We start from the raw sequence: 22249 nt of genomic DNA, 5'->3' as shown, positions 1-22249 counted from the left end.
TTTACTAAACCGCAGTTAAGTATTTAATCTAATCAGCATTTATCATACTAAACCAAACATCATAGTTCCATGAAAAGGAAAAAAAAAACTCAAAGCTTCAATAATCAAGAATGTCCTCTATATCTTTTCTCCATACAAAGAGTACAAGTATTTTTTGTTTTTTTTGTTTTTCCGAAAGCATTTCAACAGCAAAAATTGCTTCTCTACGACATCCCCCATTTTAACCTTATCCATCTACGTATAAGATTCCATGTTAGAAAAGGATCACCACTATCTTCGATTTTCGGGCCATCGTCTATTTGCGGGCCCGCCAAATCTCTGGTCTTGATAATAATCAGAAGGCTGCCCCATATTTTGCTGCATTGCTCTTGCATTCACATTCGGATCTTGATAGTAATGGCCAGGTAAGTACTCGTGACGTCTAGACGGGCTGTTATCCGGGCTCCACGACTCGAATCCGGGCCCACCTGCATGTCTACTACTACTACTTCTACCACCCTGAACTGAACCTCCTGCGTAAGCATCGTAGTTGCCCACACTCTGATTATTTTGATAGCGATAGTTTGCTCCAAATGGATCCTGCATTTGTGCTGGTTTTTTATGATGTGGCGGTGTGAGGGATCGAGAAGGTGGCATTAATATAGAAACGGGTGATGGCTTAATATTGCCTGAGGGTTCGCCCCAATTTGTATGGGAAGATGATGAACCGTACAAATTCGGCGGGGCCCGATTAGAGTTGGCATTTAGCAAATGTTGTTGTGTATTGAAAGAATTAGATGGAATAATACTTTGGTGGTGCATTTGTGAATTTGTGTGTGCCTGCCAATGTTCACTCATTAATTGAGTAGTATTAGTTTGTAGAGATGCTACCGGCGGCGGCACCACCAGTTGTGCCGGAATCTGAGGCTGCCGAATTTGAAGAGCAGCTCCGGTGGCATGGTATGTGCTGCCGTTTCCCGATGCGGGCTGACGAGAAAATGGGTTTCTTGAAAAGTCTTGCTTCGCTCCATTCTGCATCAATAATGATTTTTTTTCCCCAAAAAAATAAACAGTTAACACCATTATGCAGAAGAAGAAAATCAAAACGTGATTGTATCATAAAAGTTAACACCATTGGATTCTTTTCTTTTTCCAGTTCTGCATTTGTGCTTCTAGTTTTCTAATGGTCATTTAAGATTTGAACGAAACTATGCACTGTATTCTGAATGTTTGCACAACGCTCTCGGTATACCCTTTGTATAATACGTCATACTAAATATACTTTAAGTTTGTGCAATTTGATTATTTCGTTTCTTCCCTATGCTAAATGCACACGAAAACCCAACAGAAAAGAAATGTTGGAAATAATTCTGTAAAGTTTTTTCAAGTTGAGTACAAAAATAGTGCTAAAATTACGCACCGGAACATGATTGGTCGAAGGAGTTGGAGACGGTAGAGAAACCACAACCTCATCAACATCAGCTTTCCCCACTAAATTAGCTAACGAACCCACACCATTCTTTCTGATGATACCCAGCAGTTTCAAAGTAGCTTCACTCGTTACATTGCCACCTCCCCCAGAAGTCAACGCAAAGACCAATTCCGGATTTTTCAACAACTCGGCCAGCAGTTGAAGATCCGGTTCATGGATATTATTCTCAGAAGATGCAGATAATAAGGTTTCATTATTGGCAGAAGCAGATAGGGTTTCTGACGGTTCGACATCTGGCAACTGCTCGATTGGGATTTCGGGGGTTAATGTATCGTCGGGGTCCATTTCGCGGTCCCACGGTTCTCTTGGGTTTGACGGGATTTCTTGAAATGACCTGTAAAATATTTCTCTCTCGCGCCTAATTCTGTTTTTCTGAACTTCAACTTCTTTGCTATTGGCCCCTTCAGCCACAGACCATGACTCCATGATTTTCACTTCTGCATGAAACAAGCAAAATGTCTTTTGTAAGTGATCATTAGATTTTGGGAGTGACAGGAAAAGACAAAAAAGAGTGGGCCCTTATTAAACAAGAACCCGAAAAGCAGAAACAAGTTGACACGCGTACTGCAAACTCGAGCGAATATATTACAAGAACTAGATAGAGATCGACCTAATTTAAGGCTAAGAACCAGCCTGTAAGAGATTGAATATACATACTCGTGTAATTCAACACTAACACTGCCTATATACATTTTGCTTCTGATTTTAAACATCCTCGTATTAATATCTTTTTGGTCAACCTTAAATAATAATATTATATTACCACCATTGATTGTTCACTGCTAGAAACAAATAATCTTCATCAATTAAGAATAATTGCTGAACGTCATTACTGGAACTTTTTTTTCTACCAAAAAAATGGCTTTCGAACCCCGATCTCTCACCAAATTCCACTCTAAATCTTAATAATTCAGCGTTGCTTCGTTGATACGATCGACAAATCAATTTGACGAAATTGCATGAGTACTTAACCAATGATGGTTACATCACATCATGGTTCTGGCACATTGACAAGTGGCACGAGAAATGAAGATTAAATTGCCATTGGATTTGCTTCTGGAAATTGACCAAAAGAAAATACTGTATCGAGATCGACAAGTGGCACATTGTTCTTAATTTCCTAAAATGGAGATAATATCCTACCAAAAGATTGATGGAAATTATGGTCAACAATGTCAGTTAACAAGAGAAACCAATTGGCAATAGCTGTCCAAACATCTCTGTAACACTTCCTCCATTTCAGCACATCCACACATGAGGATACAACTATTCCGAATAATAGCAATATGGTTAAGTTTTACCCCTAACAATACAATGTAATTTCGCCTTCAATTTATATAGCAACTCCGTAATTTAGCTCAGTATGTACTTAACAGAGATCAACTGAGGGCCACAACGTAGGACGTGTACGAAAACTTCAAATAAACATATCCAACAATTTCTGAGATCTACCCAAAAGAAGAAGAAAAATTGTTATATTGAATGGCCAATCATTAAATTGAAGATTTGTTCTTATCAGAAAACCTGATAGCAATTCTGTTAGGGATCCAAATTTGATTTAGAAGTTAAGCAAGTAAAAAAGAATCCGACGGTCCATGGAAGAAATTAATAGTAAGATTTCTATTAGAATCGAAACCGAAACCGAAACCAACCACTTTACATGTATAAACTAATTTCTCTTCGTTCTGATCTGTCAATATAATATAGCACATATCGGAGCAAGACAAACTTCCGAATAACCATCACACACATTCTCTAACTCGGAGCAAAACAAACTTATATTAGGAAGAGCCATGCAAAAGGCTCGCACTCCAATTAATTTCAGAAAAAAAAAATGGACATAACCAATCACTTTACTGAGTAAAGTTTAGCACAATCAACACTGTATCATCTGCCAAGTCATAAACTGGAACAACAGAAAAGACACAAAAATAACAGCAAAAATATAAGTGAATAAAAATATACCTGGAGGTGTCCGCCATGGAATCGGGATTCTCTGGTGTTTTTTTCTCGGAGGCTCCTCTTGAGGTTTAGCAGGTTCAGAGAAAGCTTCGTCGTGTTTCCTCTTTTCCTCAAGCTCGGTCTGAACAGAATGTGTAGAAACAGATGGCAAACTGGCATGCGAGGAGGTAACAATATTCTTGCTTTCAGGCCTTACTTCCTCATCACATTTCCTATTTTCCTCAAGCTCGGTCTGAACACAAGGTGTAGAGACAGGTGGCAAACTGGCATGCGAGGAGGTAAGAGTGTTCTTGCTTTCAGATTTTAGTTTCTCATCGGGCGCGGTAATTGCCTTGCCATGTTTACTCTGCATAAATTGAGCACGCAACTTCGATTTCTGTATATCATCGGCAGAAAGAGGGCGGCTTTGAGTTGCAGATGTTGATCTTGCAACCTGGGGACTCCTTACAGCCAATCTTTGACCAGGATGCTCCACCAGCTGAACTTTCCGACGCTCTCTATTATCTATAACTTGTTAAGGGCATACTATTTCAAGAACCAAGAAATACAATCGGCTCAAAAGATATAAGTAAGTGAATCAAAGACAATCAATTGAACCCAAATACCAAATAAGCAACTGATGCAGTAGACACTATTATGGAAACAAGTCATTTCTTGGTTTTTAGTAAACCGCCAGAGCATTATTTACTAGCAATGCCAAGTCGAAGTTCAACATATTGTCTTTTGTTTTATGCATATGTAAAAGTCAATCAAGATGACGTTTCACTTTTGGACTCAAGTGCTGACATTAACCATCACTCATAGACTCATAGTTAATCAAATAAAACATCAACGTTTAATTCTTGTCATTAAATTTTCACAGGGAAGAAGATGACCGGTTACTTATAATTTGCAGCATTAAAAGCTTCACAATTAATTTCACTAGCACGTCACTGAAACCTCAACACAAAGAAACCTAATAACTACAGTTGGAAAAAGTGTAGTATTTCCAAATGGTAACTCATCTCCAGTTATATGATGAGTCCTTTGATATAATTAAAAAGATAGAACGCCATTCACATACATTTCAATAATAATTATAAAAAAAAAAGTTATATCTCCCTAATATCAGTGTCCTTACAAATAGAATGCTTGTCTAAAATCAAGAATCTACATTTTGATTCAGCCCTAAGCAAAAATCTACTGATGACAAGGGTGGGAGGCTGATCGGGAGCTGCCATCTCTCCTAGAAGCTATAAATAAAATCGAAAAAATATTCTACTGTACTAACACAAAGTACAGTAGCCACAATACTGAGGTCAGCTCGTCATTTACTGATCTGCACGTTTCTTTTAAATGCCCAATCATCGTACTTGTCCAGTATTCGTTCAAATTCGAATTTAATTTTTCTTTTCCTGCAATGCAAATTTCTTATGTTTTACTTAAGTAATTTAACAAGGTCACGATATCTAACTTGCACATTATAGTGTACGAGCTCGAAGATCAAAATTAACAGGGTAGTCATAATAATGTGTTCAACTTATCTCTGTTAGTCTTTATTTAGTATGATGTAAACAACAATTTATCACATGTTTTAGCAATGATTTTTCACTTCTGGTTCGGAGAGAGGTTTTACTAGTTTAGCTTGGCAAATATGACTGTATCGGCGTATCGTATAAAAAAAAAGGAAAAGATAAATGGATCCCTTGTCCAGCGTATATAAACGTAGATATACTTATGTATCTATTGGGCCACTGGCCACCTAGGAAGAGTTTCGGATTTGATACCAATATTTTAGCAACAACCCCAACGAATCTTTGTTTAGTGGTTGGTCTATTACTCTTTTTCGGAAAGGGAGTCTCTGTGAGACGTTTATTTCAAGAATGGGATGGACCCATTCAGTTGTACACTTTTTCGGAAAAGTGCCAATGTCTCATAGAAGGGTCAGGTTAGTAGTGATTAGTTAAAAAAAAAGGTCAACGTGTCCCGTTTCTCAACCAACGGCTCCCACTTCAATGCAAATAGAAATCGAGGTATAGTTCTTTGATTATTTCATAAACAAAAAGAAGGATACTAGATGACAAAACACCTCGCCGTTTATTAGAATCCTCCCCTGATGCCGTAAGCATTTTTAGAGGCTGAGCACTGTCCAACTTCCTGTGGAAGAAATTCCTGGCTCAAAACTTATTTACTTATAAAAGAATATTGCGGATAAACTCGATGCAACAAACTGATTTAAATCATACCCGTGGTTATCAGGGTTGTCGCATAACAATCTGAAAGCTTCTTCCTGAAGATTTAAGAATAAAGTAAGCACTTAAAGACACATGCTTTAAACAAATATATATTTACGAAATTCAACAAACACTTACAGAGCTATCTTTCAAATCCCATGATTCATTGCCGATAACTTCGTTAATGCTGCATATTCAAAGACAATAACTTTCAGACAAATTGGATAAATTGTTTCTACATACATCCATGAAAGAAAGTGCTTGCCTCTGCTTTAACAGCATCTCGTCCTGTAACTCACTGGCTGATTTCAACCCATTGCTTTTCTTCAAAGGTAAGTTCTTTCCGAACATATTACTCCATTTAGATAATAGAGTTCTTGCCCTGTGTGAGATGTCTGATCTTCAAATGAGAAAAATGAGCAAACTAACGAAGGAACTTCAGGCAGTCTAATTTATCAATGGTAAACACAAATAAAAATAATCCGCATAGCTAGTAGCATCTTCGTTACGACAGTGTTCCTCAAGGAAAGAAGGAAAGAACCCCAAGGAGCAATTACAAAGTAAAAAAACACACCTGATGTCCTGTAAAACCGCAGCTTGTTGACACTTTGCAATATGGCAGACATATGCACCGGGAGAGCCTTGTGCATCGGCAGGTAATATAGCACCTGGAAGTACCAACTTAACATTTCAATCCACTGGCTAGTGATTAAAATAAAGCATGCGAAAGATCAATAATACTAATATAACATGAAGTACCTTCAGAATAACGCGAAGAAAACTTGTTTGTTCTTCTTTAGCTGCTTGACATAACCATGTTGCTAATATCATCAAGCCACCTTCAGATAAGAACCTGCGAATATAAGAAATTAGATCGTTCGTACAGAGAGAGACAATTCATGTTATAAATCTCTACAGTCATGTATCTTACCAATTTATCAGTGTGGGGTTATTCATACGCAGAATCGACCGCAACAATTTCACCTGTTCAGAGAATGACTCTTCTTTCTTCATTGAACTAAGTATATTATTTACAAAATGCAGATCTGGGTCCCCCATGGCAGATAAAACATCATCGCTCTTTGAGCACGAAGGCCCTTCTTCAATATTAATTGGAACTGGAGCCATTGTGTACAAAGGGACAGGTTCCGGAGGCATATTGGGGTCTGAACGGGCGGTAGTATCATCGTGTATTGCATCACAGGCAGTAGATTTATTTCCCTTCTCTCCAGACAATCGGACCATCTTCCTCACTCTTGATCGCTGGCCAGTGAAAAAATCGCGAACCTGATAAAAATAAAAAGAATAATCAATTAGCAGCTAAAATCATTGAAATAAATCTTTCTGCGGCGACTTCACAATAACAAGAGAAATTAAATAGAGCAACTTATTGTTTTCCTACAAATCTCTAGATAAATGCTAGGCCACCATCAATGACAGATAGTGCTATTTCACAAATCCATAAGATTGACAGAAAAAAACACCGAACAGAGTTCTAGCCTTCTAGGTGAGCATTAAAATTATTTTCAGAAAGCACTCAGAAAATGAATGTGCAAGGAAGGTTAACCGATTGATGTAGAGAACCTGAGTTTTTGTAACTCCAAACTGAGCACTGATCTCCAGTGTTTCCCGCTTGCTTGTTGAATCTTTTATGGAGAATACGAATTGCATGTACTTTACAGCCTTGGGATTCAGCAAATCTCTAGGTCTCTTTCCTGAAGCAAAAAAAAAAGACGGAATTCGAGGTAAATAAGAACCCAGACAATTAAATCACGCAATTCTAAATACACAGGGAAACCTAAACAACAAACATAAAATCAATGAACCCCCACCCTCCACACAACAATTTTCTCGATTTTCTCAAGTCAGCATAGGTATGTCCGCATGCAATTAACCTCCAATCTCACTAATTCTCCCACCACAATTGAATATGCCGTTACATGAAAAACACTCATATCAAAAGAAAAATTGAACAAACAAACAAACAAACAAAAAACTCACCAATTTTGATGGATAAAGCCCCAGCAGCCTGTATTAGTATTTTATACACAAAACGAAACAGAATAATCAGTTAGCAAACCAGATATAAAACATTCAATTGTATATGAATTCACAAGTCAAAAACAGCTGAACAAAATAAAATTCGAACCATTTCTTGGGAAAGGGGATTGATGCCGGTTAGTTCGCATTGGGTGGCGACTATTTGATGGAGCTTTTCGATCTGATTCTGGAAGAGATCCTTCTGCGCATCCAACAAGTTTTCGTACGACGTCGTCGTCGGCACCACGATTTCCATCGTTTAAATTCTCTTTTCAACACTCCCCACTCTTCAATTCTAGTTGCCCGATCGGGACAACACGCGCATTTTAGGGAAAAGTGGCAAAATAACCGTAAATGAAACAGAGAATTTCGAATTAGGGTTTCAGCACGTGAATTGGAAGAACAAAGAAACAGAGAAAATTTCGATTTGGGCGAGAGGGGTAAAGACTGAATTTAGGGCTCCGAAATTGCAAATTTGGGTGAAAGCGTTTACCTACAGCAGCCAAGTTCAATTTTATTGAAGTAGGGGTGTCGTACATGCCACGCGCTTTATTCTTTCTTTGTATTTTAGTAAAGCCATGTTTGGGAAAATTGGAAATAATAATTTATTTTCCAATTTGAAAATCGAATATTTATTTTATTTTTTTATTATTTATTGACATTGAAATATATTAATTTTTTGAGTTTCAAACATGGTAATATTTGAGTTTCAAACATGGTAATTTCTTAAAACAAGGTAAATTAAGCGGAAAAGAACACGTCTCCTATTTCCTTCTATTTTTTCTTTTATTATTATTATTATTATTATATTACTATTCCTATTAATATTTTTATCTTTTATGAAGAAGAAAACGACTCGTATTAGGAAACAAATTCCCCTCCGTTGGACTAATATATATATATACATATATACATGCAATATACATACAGACGTTCACAAAAACCTATATAAACCTTGCAGTACTTGTACATCCTCTCAGCCTTCCTTCGTCTTTGCTTCCCATCGTCGACAAAACGCCGCCGTTTCTTTCGTTAACCCCAACTTTCCGTAGCTGAGAATTCCAATTCCCCAACCATGGTATGTGTAATTTATTTTATTTGATGGATGTGATTTTAGTTAGGCGTATTTTTGAAAATAATTGGGATTTTTGAGTGCCGCAGACGAAATCGAAAAAGCTTAGAAAGAATAATGTAGAGAATAATGTAGAGGCCATGGAACAAGGATGGGCTATTATGGAAGAGGGCATCGCTAAATTGAAGAACATTCTGGAAGAACTGGAATCGCAATTCAGTTCGGAAGAGTATATGAGGCTTTACACGTATCCTTCACAGATAATTTTATAAAATTTATTATGTGTTTTTTTTGTTTATTTTCGTAATCGGAGTTTGGTGAATTTTGTTTACAAGAAAAACGGTACGCGTTTGTGTGTATATATATATGGTTTGTCCTTGACATGAAACGAAACAAAGCACTATGTTCAACCTGGCCGGCCGTAATAACATTGATGATGATTATATTTGTCAGCAGCTCTACAACAACTACAAGGAATCTGTTCAGGCGTATATCATGTCAACGGTATGTAATCTGAGTCGATTAAGTAATTATTAACATGGTTGCCAATCTATTATCTTTTTTTTTTCGAGATAATATATTTGATGTTTTGTTTATCAGGTCAATCCTTCTTTGCGAGACAAGCACGACGAATTCATGTTGAGGGAGCTTGTAAGACGATGGAGTGACCATAAAGTAATGGTCAAGTGGCTTTCACGTTTCTTATCCTATCTCGACCGTTATTTTGTAGTTAGGAAGAAAGTTGAAAGTGTTAAAGATCTTGGGTTCAGCTGTTTCCGTGACATGGTTGGTTTTTTTTCTCCCCTATGATTATGCTTCTTTTTTCTTATTTTTTTGGCATTTGTTAATTCGGTTTTTGAAATCTGGATGATAGGCTTACGGAGAGGTGAAACACAAAGCCAAAGATGCCGTCATTGCATTGGTGAGGCTTTTTTTTTTTTTTTGGGTTTTCGATGTGCAATGTGTATGTTTATATTTTGCATTACAATGTCGGGGTCGGGATTTGAGATAACCATGCTCGTAATACAGATTAATAAAGAGCGCGAAGGAGGGCAGATTGACAGGGCTTTATTGAAGAATGTGCTTGATGTGTTTGTCGAAATGGGGAAGGGAGAAATTGAATTCTACACAGATGATTTTGAAGATGCTATGCTTAAGGACACAGCTCATTACTATTCTCGAAAAGCATCACAATGGATATTTCAAGATTCTTGTCCTGATTACATGCTAAAGGTAACATATCACATCTTTAACTCTGTTAAAAAATACGACCATTTTCAGTTGTTTTATTAACCAAGTATTACATAAATAAAAGGTGGAGGAGTGCTTGAAAACGGAAAAGAATCGGGTTTCTCATTACTTGCATTCAAGCAGTGAGACAAAGCTTTTGGAGCAAGTTGAAAATGAGTTGTTGGTAGTATATGCAAATCAATTGTTGGAGAAGGAGACTGGATGCCGTGCTTTGCTCAGAGATGATAAGGTCGACGAGCTTTCAAGAATGTACAGGCTATTCCACAATATCCCCAAGGGATTGGAAGAAGTTGCCAAAATTTTCAAGGAGGTTCGTAATGTTCCAATAATTTACGTGATATTTGTTTTTTTGAAAAAAAAATGCTTTTTGTAAATATGCTAACGCTTATGAGGGTTTGCTTGGTGTAGCATGTTCATTCTGAAGGTTTGATGGCAATCCAGATGATTGAAGATGCTACCTGTAACAAGGTATGCTGATTTTGTTTGCGACGAAATATTATGCTTTTCGTTTGAACACATTATGTCGTATTGTTGTTGTAATTGATTCTAACGGGAATTTTGGTGGTTGTACAGACGGAGAAAGCTGGTGGAGCACGCGGGGAGCATGTATATTTCTTTACCATCTGCTGATTGGATATACTTTTCTTTCTTACGTTCGGCTGTTTTTATCTGATTTTGCTTTTAATGCAGGCACTTATGACAACATTCATCGAGCTTCACAACAAGTATTCTGCGTACACGACTGGTTGCTTTTGCAACAACGCCGTTTTACACAAGGTAATATATATGAGTTCGAAGTTCAGAATTGCCGATTCATTTAATTCTGCTCGATTATGTTACTTATTATTTGAAAATTTGGATTTTGATCATATGATATAGGCACTCAAGCAAGCTTTTGAGTCCTTTTGCAATCAAGTTGTTTGTGGCACCTCAAATGCGGATCATTTGGCTTCGTACTGCGATTATATTCTCAAGAAGGGTGGAAGTGAAAAGATAAGTGACGAAGCTATCGATGAAAGTATGGATAAGATTGTGAAGCTCCTTGCTTACATCAGCGACAAAGACCTTTTTGCCGAGTTCTCCAGGAAGAAGCTATCACGTCGTCTTCTCTTTGATAGAAATGTTAATGATGACCATGAAAGACTTTTTTTGACAAAGTTGAAGCAGCACTGTGGCGGTCAGTTTACTTCAAAGATGGAGGGAATGGTGAGTGTCCAACGAAAGAATTATTATTATTTTTTTATTTATTTGTTAACTAAAAAACATTTCTCGATTGTTTAAATTTTTTAGGTTACGGATTTAGCATTGGCAAAGGAAAACCAGAATCAGTTCCATGAGTACCTTATCAATAATAATGCTGCAATTCCTGGGATGGATCTGACCGTCAATGTTCTCACTACCGGATTTTGGCCGACTTATAAAACTTGTGATTTGCGCCTTCCGGCAGAAATGGTTTGACCCTTTTTTCTTTGGTTAATAACCGATTTTTTCGACTATGTTTATGCATGGATTAACCGAGTCTTTTTTTACTTTTTTCTCCTGCTACTTTCTGTTTCAGGTGAAGTGCGTTCAGGTTTTCAAGGAACATTACGAAGCGAAAACGAAACATAGGAAGCTTACATGGATTTATTCTTTGGGAACATGCAGCATAAACGGCAAATTTGATTCGAAAACGATCGAGCTAGTAGTAGGGACTTACCAGGTTAATATAATACTCTCTTGTGAATTAATCAACACATCAATCAACCTGTCTAAACATTATCCAAGAAAAATGGATGGCTAATTGCATTTCTTTTTTTGAATTATCAGGGGGCTGTGTTGCTGCTATTTAATGATGCCCAGAGATTGAGCTATTCGGATATCAAGACTCAATTAAATTTTGAGGACGACGATTTAATGAGAGTGCTTCACTCGCTTTCTTGCAGCAAGTACAAGATTTTAAAGAAGGATCCCGATTCTAAATTCGTCTCGCCAAATGATTATTTCGAGTTCAACTCCAAGTTTACTGACAAAATGAGGAGGATCAGGGTATGTTTAGCAGTTTTCTGTAATGTCTTCATTTATTATCTCCTTAAAATAAAAAATAAAAAAAAATATTTATGGGCTAAAATCTTTTCGTGTTTGATGTTTCAGATACCTCTGCCCGTAGTGGACGATAGGAAAAAGGTGATTCAAGATGTCGACAATGACAGGCGTTATTCAATTGACGCTGCACTTGTGCGTATAATGAAAGGCCGTAAAATTTTAGGCCATCAACAACTAATCCTTGAGTGTGTCGAAATGTTGAGCAACATGTTCAAAGTATGTACTTCACTTCTTTATTTTTTTTTTTTCTAAACAAAGGCATTTTTGCTTTTCCTTTATTAAAATTAAGTTTGGAGTTTGTTACTGATATGTTATACTTTTATTGCAGCCTGATGTTAAAGTAATCAAAAAGAGGATTGAAGATCTGCTAGCAAGAGATTACTTGGAAAGAGATGCAGAAAACCCCAACCTATACAAGTATGTAGCTTGACAAGTATTAGCTCGGGTATTTCGACGAGTAGTAGCATAAATTAGAACTAGTTCTCGTTTTAGTCGATTATATATACATGATAAGAATAGATCAGTAGACATTTCGTAATCTTTTTGCAACAGTACAGTTATAGAGTTTCCAGAATTGAAGACATAAAAATTGATTGAAAAATTAATGAGAGTTTTTTTTACAAGAATAAAGTTACAACAGTTTTACAAAATTTACAAAAAATCACAGGAAACAAACATGCTATGCATATGTTCCGAAAAAAGAACCAGAAACGAGACGTCCCAAACCATTCTCAGAAGAAGAAAGAAATCGAAAATTTACCTATTATATATTCTGCGAAACTCAACATACATCTCATGTTACTCAGCACCTGCACCAAGAATCCAGAATCATTAATCATTCAGTGTGGTTCTTTTTCTTTTTTTTTTTTATGGGCCTACTGAAAAATGAGAAATAAGAAATGGCAGCTATACCTGTCAATTGCAGATGGTTTTTTGCATCCTATGTAGTAACTGTTGTGATCTTAGAGGAACTTCAGTAGATGAACATCTCTCTCTAACTAATTAGAATCAACTCCACATATAATTGCACATATACATATACATGATACACCTTTAGGGGATCACTTTCCGACCCGTGTATAAAGGACTACAGCATTATTTGTTCACTCAGATAAACATGTTTCAGCAACTTATTCTGATTGTCTAGATCAACAGAAAAGGCAAATTTGGTTGTGGGGGCAAGAGTGAAATTGTATGCCACACCTGCAAAAATCATATTACATTATATAACACCCCCAAAAATTAAATAAAAAATAATATTCGATTTTAATCTTCATAAAGAAAATAACCATGGATGGAAATTAACCTGAGAATGCAATCCACATCCCTTGTGCACAAAACTGAGAGTCAGAATCACTTCTGACAGCTCCACCATCTGTAAAACGATCCAAATAGTCCTCGAATCCATTTCATCAGTCCAACTCGAAAAAGTTTCAGGCGCTTATTTTTGTCCAAGCACAGCTGTATTATAAAGAATGGGAAACAAGCATTGTCGAAGTCAAGTATAACTGTACAGATTTTACAAGGGTGATATTCTGATGGAACTCTGTGATTTGATGGAGGGACCCGATAGCATGATAAGCAACAATGCTATTTTAACGATTGATCGCTTCCATTGCGATTCGAACAAGGCGCAACAAACCCTCAACATCTTGGAAATTGAAATCAAGTGCCTTTTTCAGCGAATAGATACCATCTTTGTGTGAGGTTTCACCGAGTCTTGTAGTAGCAGATGTTAGAGCAATTCTCGATTTTCTCGAGGCTTCCATTGCAAAACTAACATCTTGTGCCTACAAAAAAAGTAGAACTTACGTGTCAATTATAATTGCATATAGACAAACTTGTATTGCATGTTACGAATGAGAAACTTAAAGATTGATTATACTTACAAAGTTTATAACTCGCAAGAAACTAGAACGATTCCGTGAAGTAATGATATGGTTCCCAGAAACTTGAGGGGAACCAACAACTTTGGCTAATGCAGCCTTGTCTGAAGCTGCTTGATGGTTCAAGTTGTCAACATCAGAGGCAGATGAGGAAGGAGATTCACCTAAACAGTAGTAATAAATTAGTTAAGACCGCATCAAAGTTGTTGCAGGTTATCAAAACTAAACAAGCAAAGTAAATATATTTTTTTAAGTGTAATCTGATTGCATCTAAAATTTACCAGGGGGAACAATTTGTAGAGCGGTTTGCAACTCATTTCGGTCCCTGTTTGCATTGGCATGCGAAGAATAAACCACTTTCATGTAAGCAACCTCCACACATTTATAGGCCAAAGCAGCAGCAGCCATGTCTTTTGACTTTTCATATTCATGGGCACAAAACCTGCAAGAAGGTAACTATGTCAACAAACGGAAATGCTATCCAGCTATTCGATTTCTCATTCAGATGAATCGCTATCAGAAGAAAGAGAACTGCTTAATTTAAGAAGCTCGTGTAACATGAATTCTTGATATGCCTTTAAATGATTGTGATAACACAAGAACATATCACACAGGTTTTAATACTATCAAAGATTAAGCCCCTATTACAATCTACTTCATCTTCACACCCAAATATTACGTCAGACTCGACAAAAGATACATAAATTCATTTCCCGAAATCATCAGCATAAAAGCATACTAAACATGCATGGTACAGGAGGAATATAGATGGCGATAAACTTACTCGCAGAGTTTTGCGGTGCTACTATATATATGCATTGAGTGCATCAAGTCATTATGCTTTGTGGCTTCACTGCTTCCAGATTCCAACAAAGATGCTCCATGCAGAAATTTTAGGGCAGCTTGGAAATAAAAACCATTACTCTCGGTGGATCCAGAATTCTGCAAGAACGCAAACGTATTATGGAACATTTGAAAAAAATAATAATAAATAAAGAAACATGAAAAAAATGCCAGAATCGCCAAAAGGGTGCGCGTAACAACCTTAAGACGATCAGCCAGGTGTTTAAGGTCCTTTGCCTCTTTTAAAGCATTATTAGCAGCATGACTGGACGAATCCCTTCGAACGGGGCTTGGAGCTTCAACATCCCGAATCTTATGAGTATTAGGAGTAGGATGCCTTATAGGTTGACCATTCGAGTTTTCAGCTTTCTTTCTCTGATTTGGTGGCTTTAGTGTGTCACCATTCTCCAACGAATCAGCTGCCAAACCTTTTACACCATTTTCTTTCTGAGATCCAGATACATGTTGGAGACTCACAACAGCCTCGGTCTGATTCCTCGATAAGGGTGGAAGTGAGTGCGACTTTCCATTCCCATAAACTTCTGTGTGGTTGCTTTTCTTTGGTAATTTCCCATTGTCATGCTCCTGCTGAAGATTATGCTTCTTATGCTGGCCTTTGATTGCATCTTGTCCATCATGACCAGATTTCTTTTGACTTTGTCCTTTACCGTTCTCCGTTGATGTTCCTACAGCAGTATCTTTCTTGGAAATAAGCTTCTCACTGTTAATAGGAGTGCCGGATTTCTCATCGGACTTTCTTCTTCTACTTTTCGACTTCTCCTCGTACAATTGCACGTTATCTAAAGAATCATGCATAGAATCAGAAGCCTTGGTGTTAGCTTTATCTAGGTCGGATCCAGAAGCATGACCCTTCTCTTTAGATTGTGACGAATACCCCTTCCCAGATTTCTTGGAGTGAAACTCACTACCCTGGGATTGGTCAATATTTGCCTTTTCTTCAACTTTGCTTCGCTGAGAAGAATGTTTTGAACCAGCATACTGATTACTTTGAAGCAAGGAATCATCGCACACATCAGTAACATGTTCATTGACAGTGACAATTGCATCTTTTTTTACCGTTCTAGTTCGGTCATCCCCTCCATCTTCACCACCTGAAAGCTTTCTTGGAGTAACGGCAGTTACATAGCCACAATCGTGAAAATCGTCTTTTCCGGTAAGTTTCTTTCTACTTGATGTGACCTTATCAAATCTCGAGGGAGATGAAGAAACTGATTCAACTGGGGAACCTTTAACTTCTTGCCCATTAGTTTTGTCTTTATATGAGCCAGATACCTTGGAAGAGCTTGAATTGGCAGCAAGGGAAGGATGTACAGCACCTATATCACTTTTCAAATAATCTGGTGCATGGGTGTTGCTCGGGTACTGCCCGTTATTTTGGTCCTTTTTGCCCCTACTCTTCCTGTCAGTATCTACACTCGCTTTGCTTCCATTGGTATCCTTTCCCCCAGACATGGAAACTCTAGCTTTCTTTTCTTTCCGGTGGTTACTTTCACACATTTCTTCCACAAAATCACCAGACTCTAGATGTTCCTTTGGTTTCCTCTTCTTAACAGATTCCTTATCATCACATTTTCCAGAAATGAGCAAACCATTGTCTGATGTACCTGGAACGTGCATTTCTGCATTCATATCGGAGACTAGACTCTTCTTTGCTTCACCCCTCAAATCCTTATTTGACAAACTGGTCGATCCATGACCTGCTTTTGAGGAAGTCCTGCCACTATCAGAAGCCCAATTTTCATCATCGAAGCGTAATTCCTCACTCTTCATCCTTTTGGAAGCTCTAGAATCATCAATATCAGCTTCTAACTTGGTCCTTATCTTTAAGTTTGTACCTGTGCATATCAATTTGAAGATTGCTTTTACAAAATTCGACAAAGAGAAGTCCAAGAAGCTAAAGTGGAGTTCACAGATGACTTAACATGCATAATTGATTTCCATTTTGGAAAAGTGCAGGGTACTTAATGACGTACCTTTCTCAGAAGAGTTGACAACTGATATCTTTTCTCTTTTAATATCATTGTACTTCTCATCTGCAATACTTGATTGTCGCACATGCTGATGTCCACTTGGATCTGGAGAAGATGAGTTATTTCCACTGTTCAAATTACCAATTATTACAGATGCACCGAGGTTTTTCTTCTGCGAGTTCGAAGACTGAGCAGAACCATCTAAATCAGTTGAATTTGCTGCCTTTGCAGACACGTGTTTTTTCTTCGCACTGGTTGTCATATTTTGGACAGAAATTGCATCAACTGAGGTCATTCCTGCTGAAGTCACATCAGAATTATTAAGCTGGATGTGTTGACTCTCGGGAGCAATGGCAGGAACTGAAGGAGCTGGATGATAAATGGCTCTTAAAGTGTTAGTTGTCAGCTCCTCAGGAACATTGCATCGGTTCATTCCAGGCCTATGAGATAACAAAAGTGTAAGTTTCCCATATTAAAGAACTTATGCACACACATACAAATGCCGAGTTGTTAGCATCTCCACATTTCAGGCTAACAAGAAATGTAGCAGCACTTGACTATCAAGGGAAGTAGTAAATAAATTTCAATCAACAATTATTCTGATGACTAGACAAATAATATCACTCCAACTAATAATAAATCTTGCAGAAAAAAAGAAAATAACATAGGATCGACAGAACTTACAGCCAGGTAAGCATCCTACAAAGCCATTTATCAGGAAGACTCTTGGGATTAATATCAGGTGGAAGAAGTCTCCATTTTTGACACTTATCACATGAGACCCAATCTTCCTTAACCAGAGGAACCATTCCAGCTGGGGCTTCAGAACTCGGCCCGTTTGGATAGGGAGGAGCCAAATGAGAAGCAGGTCTAGTATATTTTTCTGGTAGGAGTGGCTTTTCAGAATTTTCACCATTAAATTTCTCTTTCGAAATGTTATGATCTTCATTTAAGCTTCTTTTGCCAACAAACTGAGGATCTTTTAACATTCCCGATGGTTTCATTTCCCCTGAAATCAATTCATCATCATCGTCATCAAATTTGACATCACCAAAGAAGTCCTTATACCTGTCCCCTGGTTTTTCATGGTCCTTTTGGGGTTCATGAGAATTGTCTTTAGGCAAAAGACAATTAGTATTGAAGCTCTTCCCAATTTTAGGATTCAGAGGAGACTCGGCCATCAACTTATCTTTTGCCATCGAACCCTGACTGCCTTTACTATGAGATACTTTTTGTTTCCTCTTGCCTTCAGAAGAAGATTTATCAAAAGCTGGCTTTAAACTTTCCTCACTGACAGATTCTACTTTCTGAACAACCAAATGTTTTGAAGGATCGCTGGGTTCAGAAGTACTAAGAGATTTTCTTCCCTTATACCCATTTGACTCGGAATGTTCCAAACTGTGAAGCTTTTCTGACTTGGGTACCAACTGCTCAACTCTACCAATATCTTGGGCAGATTCACTATCCAAATGTTCCTTCTCTCTGTGTGCAGAGAAGGTTTCTCCCTTCACTCCAACTTTCAGAGCATTTAAATGAACAGTTGATATATCTTTTGTAGCAGTATTTTGAGAACTCGATAGAAGTGGAAGTTTCAAGGCATTAGAGACAAGTTCCTCACAGCCTGATGCGTCGATATCAGTTTCTTGTTCCTTCTTCGAGAGAGAAACAGCATTATCCATATCGCAGTTGTTTTTCTGATTCATTATTTTTAAGGAAAAAGCATCAACTTTTTCTAACGGCTTCAATTTTTTTGGCTCAAGGACTTTCTGATTGTTCCTACTAGAAAGAGAGCCATTCACCAACATCCCAGAACTTTCCGAGCTTGTCTTGTCCGTTGACTTAGTCTCGCACCTTCCCCTAGGCTTCTTTTTTTCTGACAGATGAATCAGATCTTCTGCTAGAGGCGATAAAAGTAACTCCGCGGGATAGGATGTCATAATCTGCTCAAAAAAAAAACCAGTATTAATAAGTTTAAATTTTATCTAGAAAAGAAGTATCCATATTAACTCCCCAAGTTCGCATCAAAGATTAGGATCATCATACCTGAAGAATACTGGTGGGTGATGCCTCAGGCACATCCAAAAGTTTACCACATTCCCCTTCACTATTTGCGGGACTATCATCCAATGAAGACGATGGAGAGACAACAAGACCGAGGCCACTGTAGATGTCAACATTCTTTTGTGTCGACAAATTTTCAGAGCCAACTTTTATGCGGACCTTCAGAGTTCTCTGATCTGAAGGTTTTAAGGACTTCTTCGTGACTCCACCTTTCAAGCTGGACTCTTCAGCATGTCTAGATTGTAAGTAGACATTTCCTTTCAAGGATAAAGCTTTTTCTGAAGCAGCACACGACCTTGCCGATGGAGAAGCACTTGATGAAGCAAATGAATTTTGTCTTTGATCCTAATTTAGGGAGGGAAGAAAGTCAAAAATAGCTCAAATAACAACAAATATGTAATGTACAGGTATCTACCTCTAATTGTAGCTTTCTTGGGGATTTTGGTGAATCATAGTTATGAACCTCTGCTGGACTCCTTGTTGTGTGAGACCAAGATGGAGACCGCTGATAAGTAGGTAAAAACGAACCGTAGCCCCCAAATTTTGCCCCTATTAAGCATCCGAATTTCTGATCAATACTTCACATTATGAAACCATATTTATACAGCCCTGAATTTACATGAGTGTTCCCAATCTTTTCAAAGTTACCTAAATTCTCAGCCGAAACACCACCTTCAAAATCTTTCTGGAAATGCCCCAACACATTTTGGAGTTTTTCCTCCTTCAAAAAACACACATTGAGGAATATAAGCATCGGATCGCATACTAGAGAAACAAGAATGAGTGGCACAAACTGTGGGAAGCCTTATTAATTACATTGCCAACAAAATAATTTTCTCGTCATCTTCTAACCACTTAGATTTCGTACACAGAACTTGCATCCAATGAATCCACAAGAAGGGAAATATATTCTGAATTATATAGAGCACATCTATCAAATGCACACCTGCTCATCCAACTATAGCAACTAATAATTCACAATACAGAACATTAATTAATGATCTTAGACTATTTACGCAAAGCTATAAATTCATCTAAAAAATACGATCAAAACAGAACTAAATACAGACGTAGCTGATCAATCAACACGACACCACCTGTCCACAATAATTAATTCACAGGTGCACTAAAAGCAAGGTCAAAATCAATCTAACTATGTAATCGGAATTCAATTTCACATAACGAACTGGAACTGATTCACAGAGACAAATGAAGATGTAAATTGGGAGATTCTTACAATGTATGAGAGAGCAATATCAGGGTCAATAGTGGAATCTTCATCCTCATCATGACAACTAAGAGCCTCTCCTTCTTCAAGCTCAGTCTCTTCCATTTCTAATCCCAATCCTATCCTCTTTCTCCCATCTCTACTACCCACAGATATCATGAGACAAAAATTAAAAAAAAAATTAAAAAAAAATTACTAACAATAAAAACTCCCTAAAAGCTAAGCTGTTTTTTTTTTTTCTCTTCCACCGTTCGCTTTCCTCCAAAAAAACTCAACGACACATTTCAAGGATTGAAGACCCAGAGAAAACACGAATTATTTCTCCCGATCAGACTTGCACTTCAATTTCTTCACCCAACAAATAAAATTAAGAAAAAAAAATCTTCAAAATTTTGAAGTGGTGGTATATGCGCGTCAAGCGATATACACTCGCGAGAAAAAAATTCAGAATTTCGAATTTATTCTGGATATTGACAGCTCCGTTTGATTTATGTATCGTGGAATTTGGATCGTGTTATGCGATCTCGGAAGCTCAAAACAATGAGCAGGAAGAAAAGTAGAGAGAGAAAAAAATTAGAGAGAGAGAGGGGACAAAGAAAGAGAAAAAAAAAAGACTCTGGTTTTGGTGTACAGCAGCCGCGTTTGTTTCTTAGTATTTTGTTTTTCTTTTTTTTTTTAATTAAATTTTACTTTCGGAATAAAAAATGGAAAATTATCTTTTCGGAGAAATACGAATATTCTGAATTTTTATATGTTTATTTTGATTATTAATTTTTTTTTTTCCGTTAGGGAAAAATAACTGTATGTTACTTTTAACAGCAGTGGTATTCTGTTTTTTAACCCAACGGCTTCGTTCCGTGAGGATAAAAGTCTTAAAACTAACAGAAAATCGATGGTGTCCTAAACGATCTTTGTGGCGCGTGTACACGCGCGTACTTAGCAGCAAAGGGTTTTTTTTAGTTTACAAAAAAATCTAATATATTCTAATTAAAATGTTTTTAAATAACATTTTGCCAAACGGACCTCTAACAATTACTTGCGATTTATGAAAGCTCCAAGAAATGAGTAGCGTGCACCTGTTCTGACTTTTGACCAGGGACCTAATTCCAAGTCCAATATGATTTTTTTTTTTTTCCTTTTCAGATTTATGGATTTTCCAACTATTATTATTATTATTATTTGGTATTATTATTATTATTATCATTAGTATTATTATTATTATTATTATTATTATTATTATTATTATTATTATTATTATTATTATTATTATTATTTATTGTGACAAAAAAAATATAAATTTTTGATAAATATTGAAATGGGTCCCACTTTTTGGTTGAAGGTAGGTTACAAAATCCTTGACAAAATTATATCTATTATTTGACTAAAATGCCCTTGCACCTATGTGGTCATGGTATTGACAACAATAAAGTGCAGGGACTCATTCCACTAATAAATATATTATGTCACATTTATTATTATTGGGTAAAGTGAATTTATTTATAGAGAATGTTAAATGTGTCACAGTCAAAGTTTGCCAATTATTTTTGTATCCACAAACCTTTTTTTCTTTTTCCCTGCAATTAACTAATTTCCGTTAATTCCAATAAATTTGGGTGGGGGAATATTTCCTAAGTGTTGTACTTCCAAATAGTTTTTGCATGGTCTTGGTGTTGTACCTTTTCTATGTCGGCTTCTATATATTTGTATGTAAAAACTAGACTTCAAATATATCTATTTGCCAATTAATCATTAATGATTTTTTTTTTTTTTTTTGAGATAAATCATTAATGAAATTTAAAAGCATGATTCTAGTTTATGTGTTTTAATTGCTATTAAGACCCCAAAAATAAAATCATATTAAAATATTGCTGAGCATGCCCCCCAACAATTGAAGCCAATCCAAAATTCACCACAAGCACAGTTAAATGCATAAAGATATTTGAGATATGCGTGGGTTACATTTATTAAATTTATTTAATTTTCTTGCACATATTAATTAATATGAGCAAGAAAATTAAATAAGCAGGGACAGTTTCTTGTTTTTAATTCAATAAATATCCAGTCATCAATCAATGCTTTGCTTGCACTGATTGCAATCTCTATTTTAATATTCAATATTCAACTTAAAGTCAATGCTAATTCCATG

The 22249-nt window shown here is 36.8% G+C and overlaps 3 protein-coding genes across 4 annotated transcripts; 1 reads left to right on the top strand and 2 right to left on the bottom strand.

Annotated features, from left to right (window-relative positions):
- Positions 1-78: 78 nt before the first annotated feature.
- Positions 79-8356, bottom strand: LD (Homeodomain-like superfamily protein). Of its 2 annotated transcripts, XM_088816178.1 has the most exons (13): positions 7796-8356; positions 7648-7675; positions 7231-7361; positions 6578-6933; positions 6406-6499; positions 6221-6314; positions 5912-6041; positions 5785-5833; positions 5659-5702; positions 5487-5569; positions 3437-3937; positions 1400-1908; positions 79-1011 (listed from the first exon to the last, which is right to left on the bottom strand). In XM_088816178.1, the coding sequence occupies exons 1-13, from the start codon at positions 7940-7942 to the stop codon at positions 271-273; spliced, it is 2907 nt and encodes a 968-aa protein (XP_088672304.1). In that variant the 5' UTR covers positions 7943-8356; the 3' UTR covers positions 79-270. The 2 variants fall into 2 exon arrangements, with proteins under 2 accessions (XP_088672304.1, XP_088672305.1); XM_088816179.1 differs by lacking the exon at positions 7648-7675 and having other exon boundaries at positions 7796-8170.
- Positions 8357-8525: 169 nt separating this feature from the next.
- On the top strand, positions 8526-12724 carry CUL2 (cullin 2). The gene is made up of 16 exons (XM_088816180.1): positions 8526-8764; positions 8848-9005; positions 9157-9262; positions 9359-9544; positions 9633-9680; positions 9788-9991; positions 10074-10319; positions 10418-10477; positions 10583-10615; positions 10700-10786; positions 10889-11215; positions 11300-11461; positions 11568-11711; positions 11819-12037; positions 12143-12310; positions 12423-12724. The coding sequence occupies exons 1-16, from the start codon at positions 8762-8764 to the stop codon at positions 12522-12524; spliced, it is 2253 nt and encodes a 750-aa protein (XP_088672306.1). The 5' UTR covers positions 8526-8761; the 3' UTR covers positions 12525-12724.
- Positions 12660-20778, bottom strand: LOC105954207 (cysteine-tryptophan domain-containing zinc finger protein 3). The gene is made up of 13 exons (XM_012977883.2): positions 20113-20778; positions 19524-19596; positions 19291-19424; positions 18858-19220; positions 17499-18754; positions 16818-17254; positions 15025-16679; positions 14765-14922; positions 14262-14422; positions 13984-14144; positions 13401-13884; positions 13007-13297; positions 12660-12903 (listed from the first exon to the last, which is right to left on the bottom strand). Exons 1-11 carry the CDS (start codon positions 20260-20262, stop codon positions 13690-13692), a joined length of 4743 nt encoding a protein of 1580 aa, XP_012833337.2. The 5' UTR covers positions 20263-20778; the 3' UTR covers positions 12660-12903; positions 13007-13297; positions 13401-13689.
- Between the last annotated feature and the right edge of the window lie 1471 nt (positions 20779-22249).

This window comes from Erythranthe guttata, chromosome 4, assembly GCF_056151865.1.
Source record: "Erythranthe guttata isolate IM_541 chromosome 4, IM_541, whole genome shotgun sequence".
NCBI lineage: Eukaryota > Viridiplantae > Streptophyta > Magnoliopsida > Lamiales > Phrymaceae > Erythranthe > Erythranthe guttata.
The sequence above is the reverse complement of the archived record's forward strand: the minus strand, read 5'-3'. Positions and strand labels throughout refer to the sequence as shown.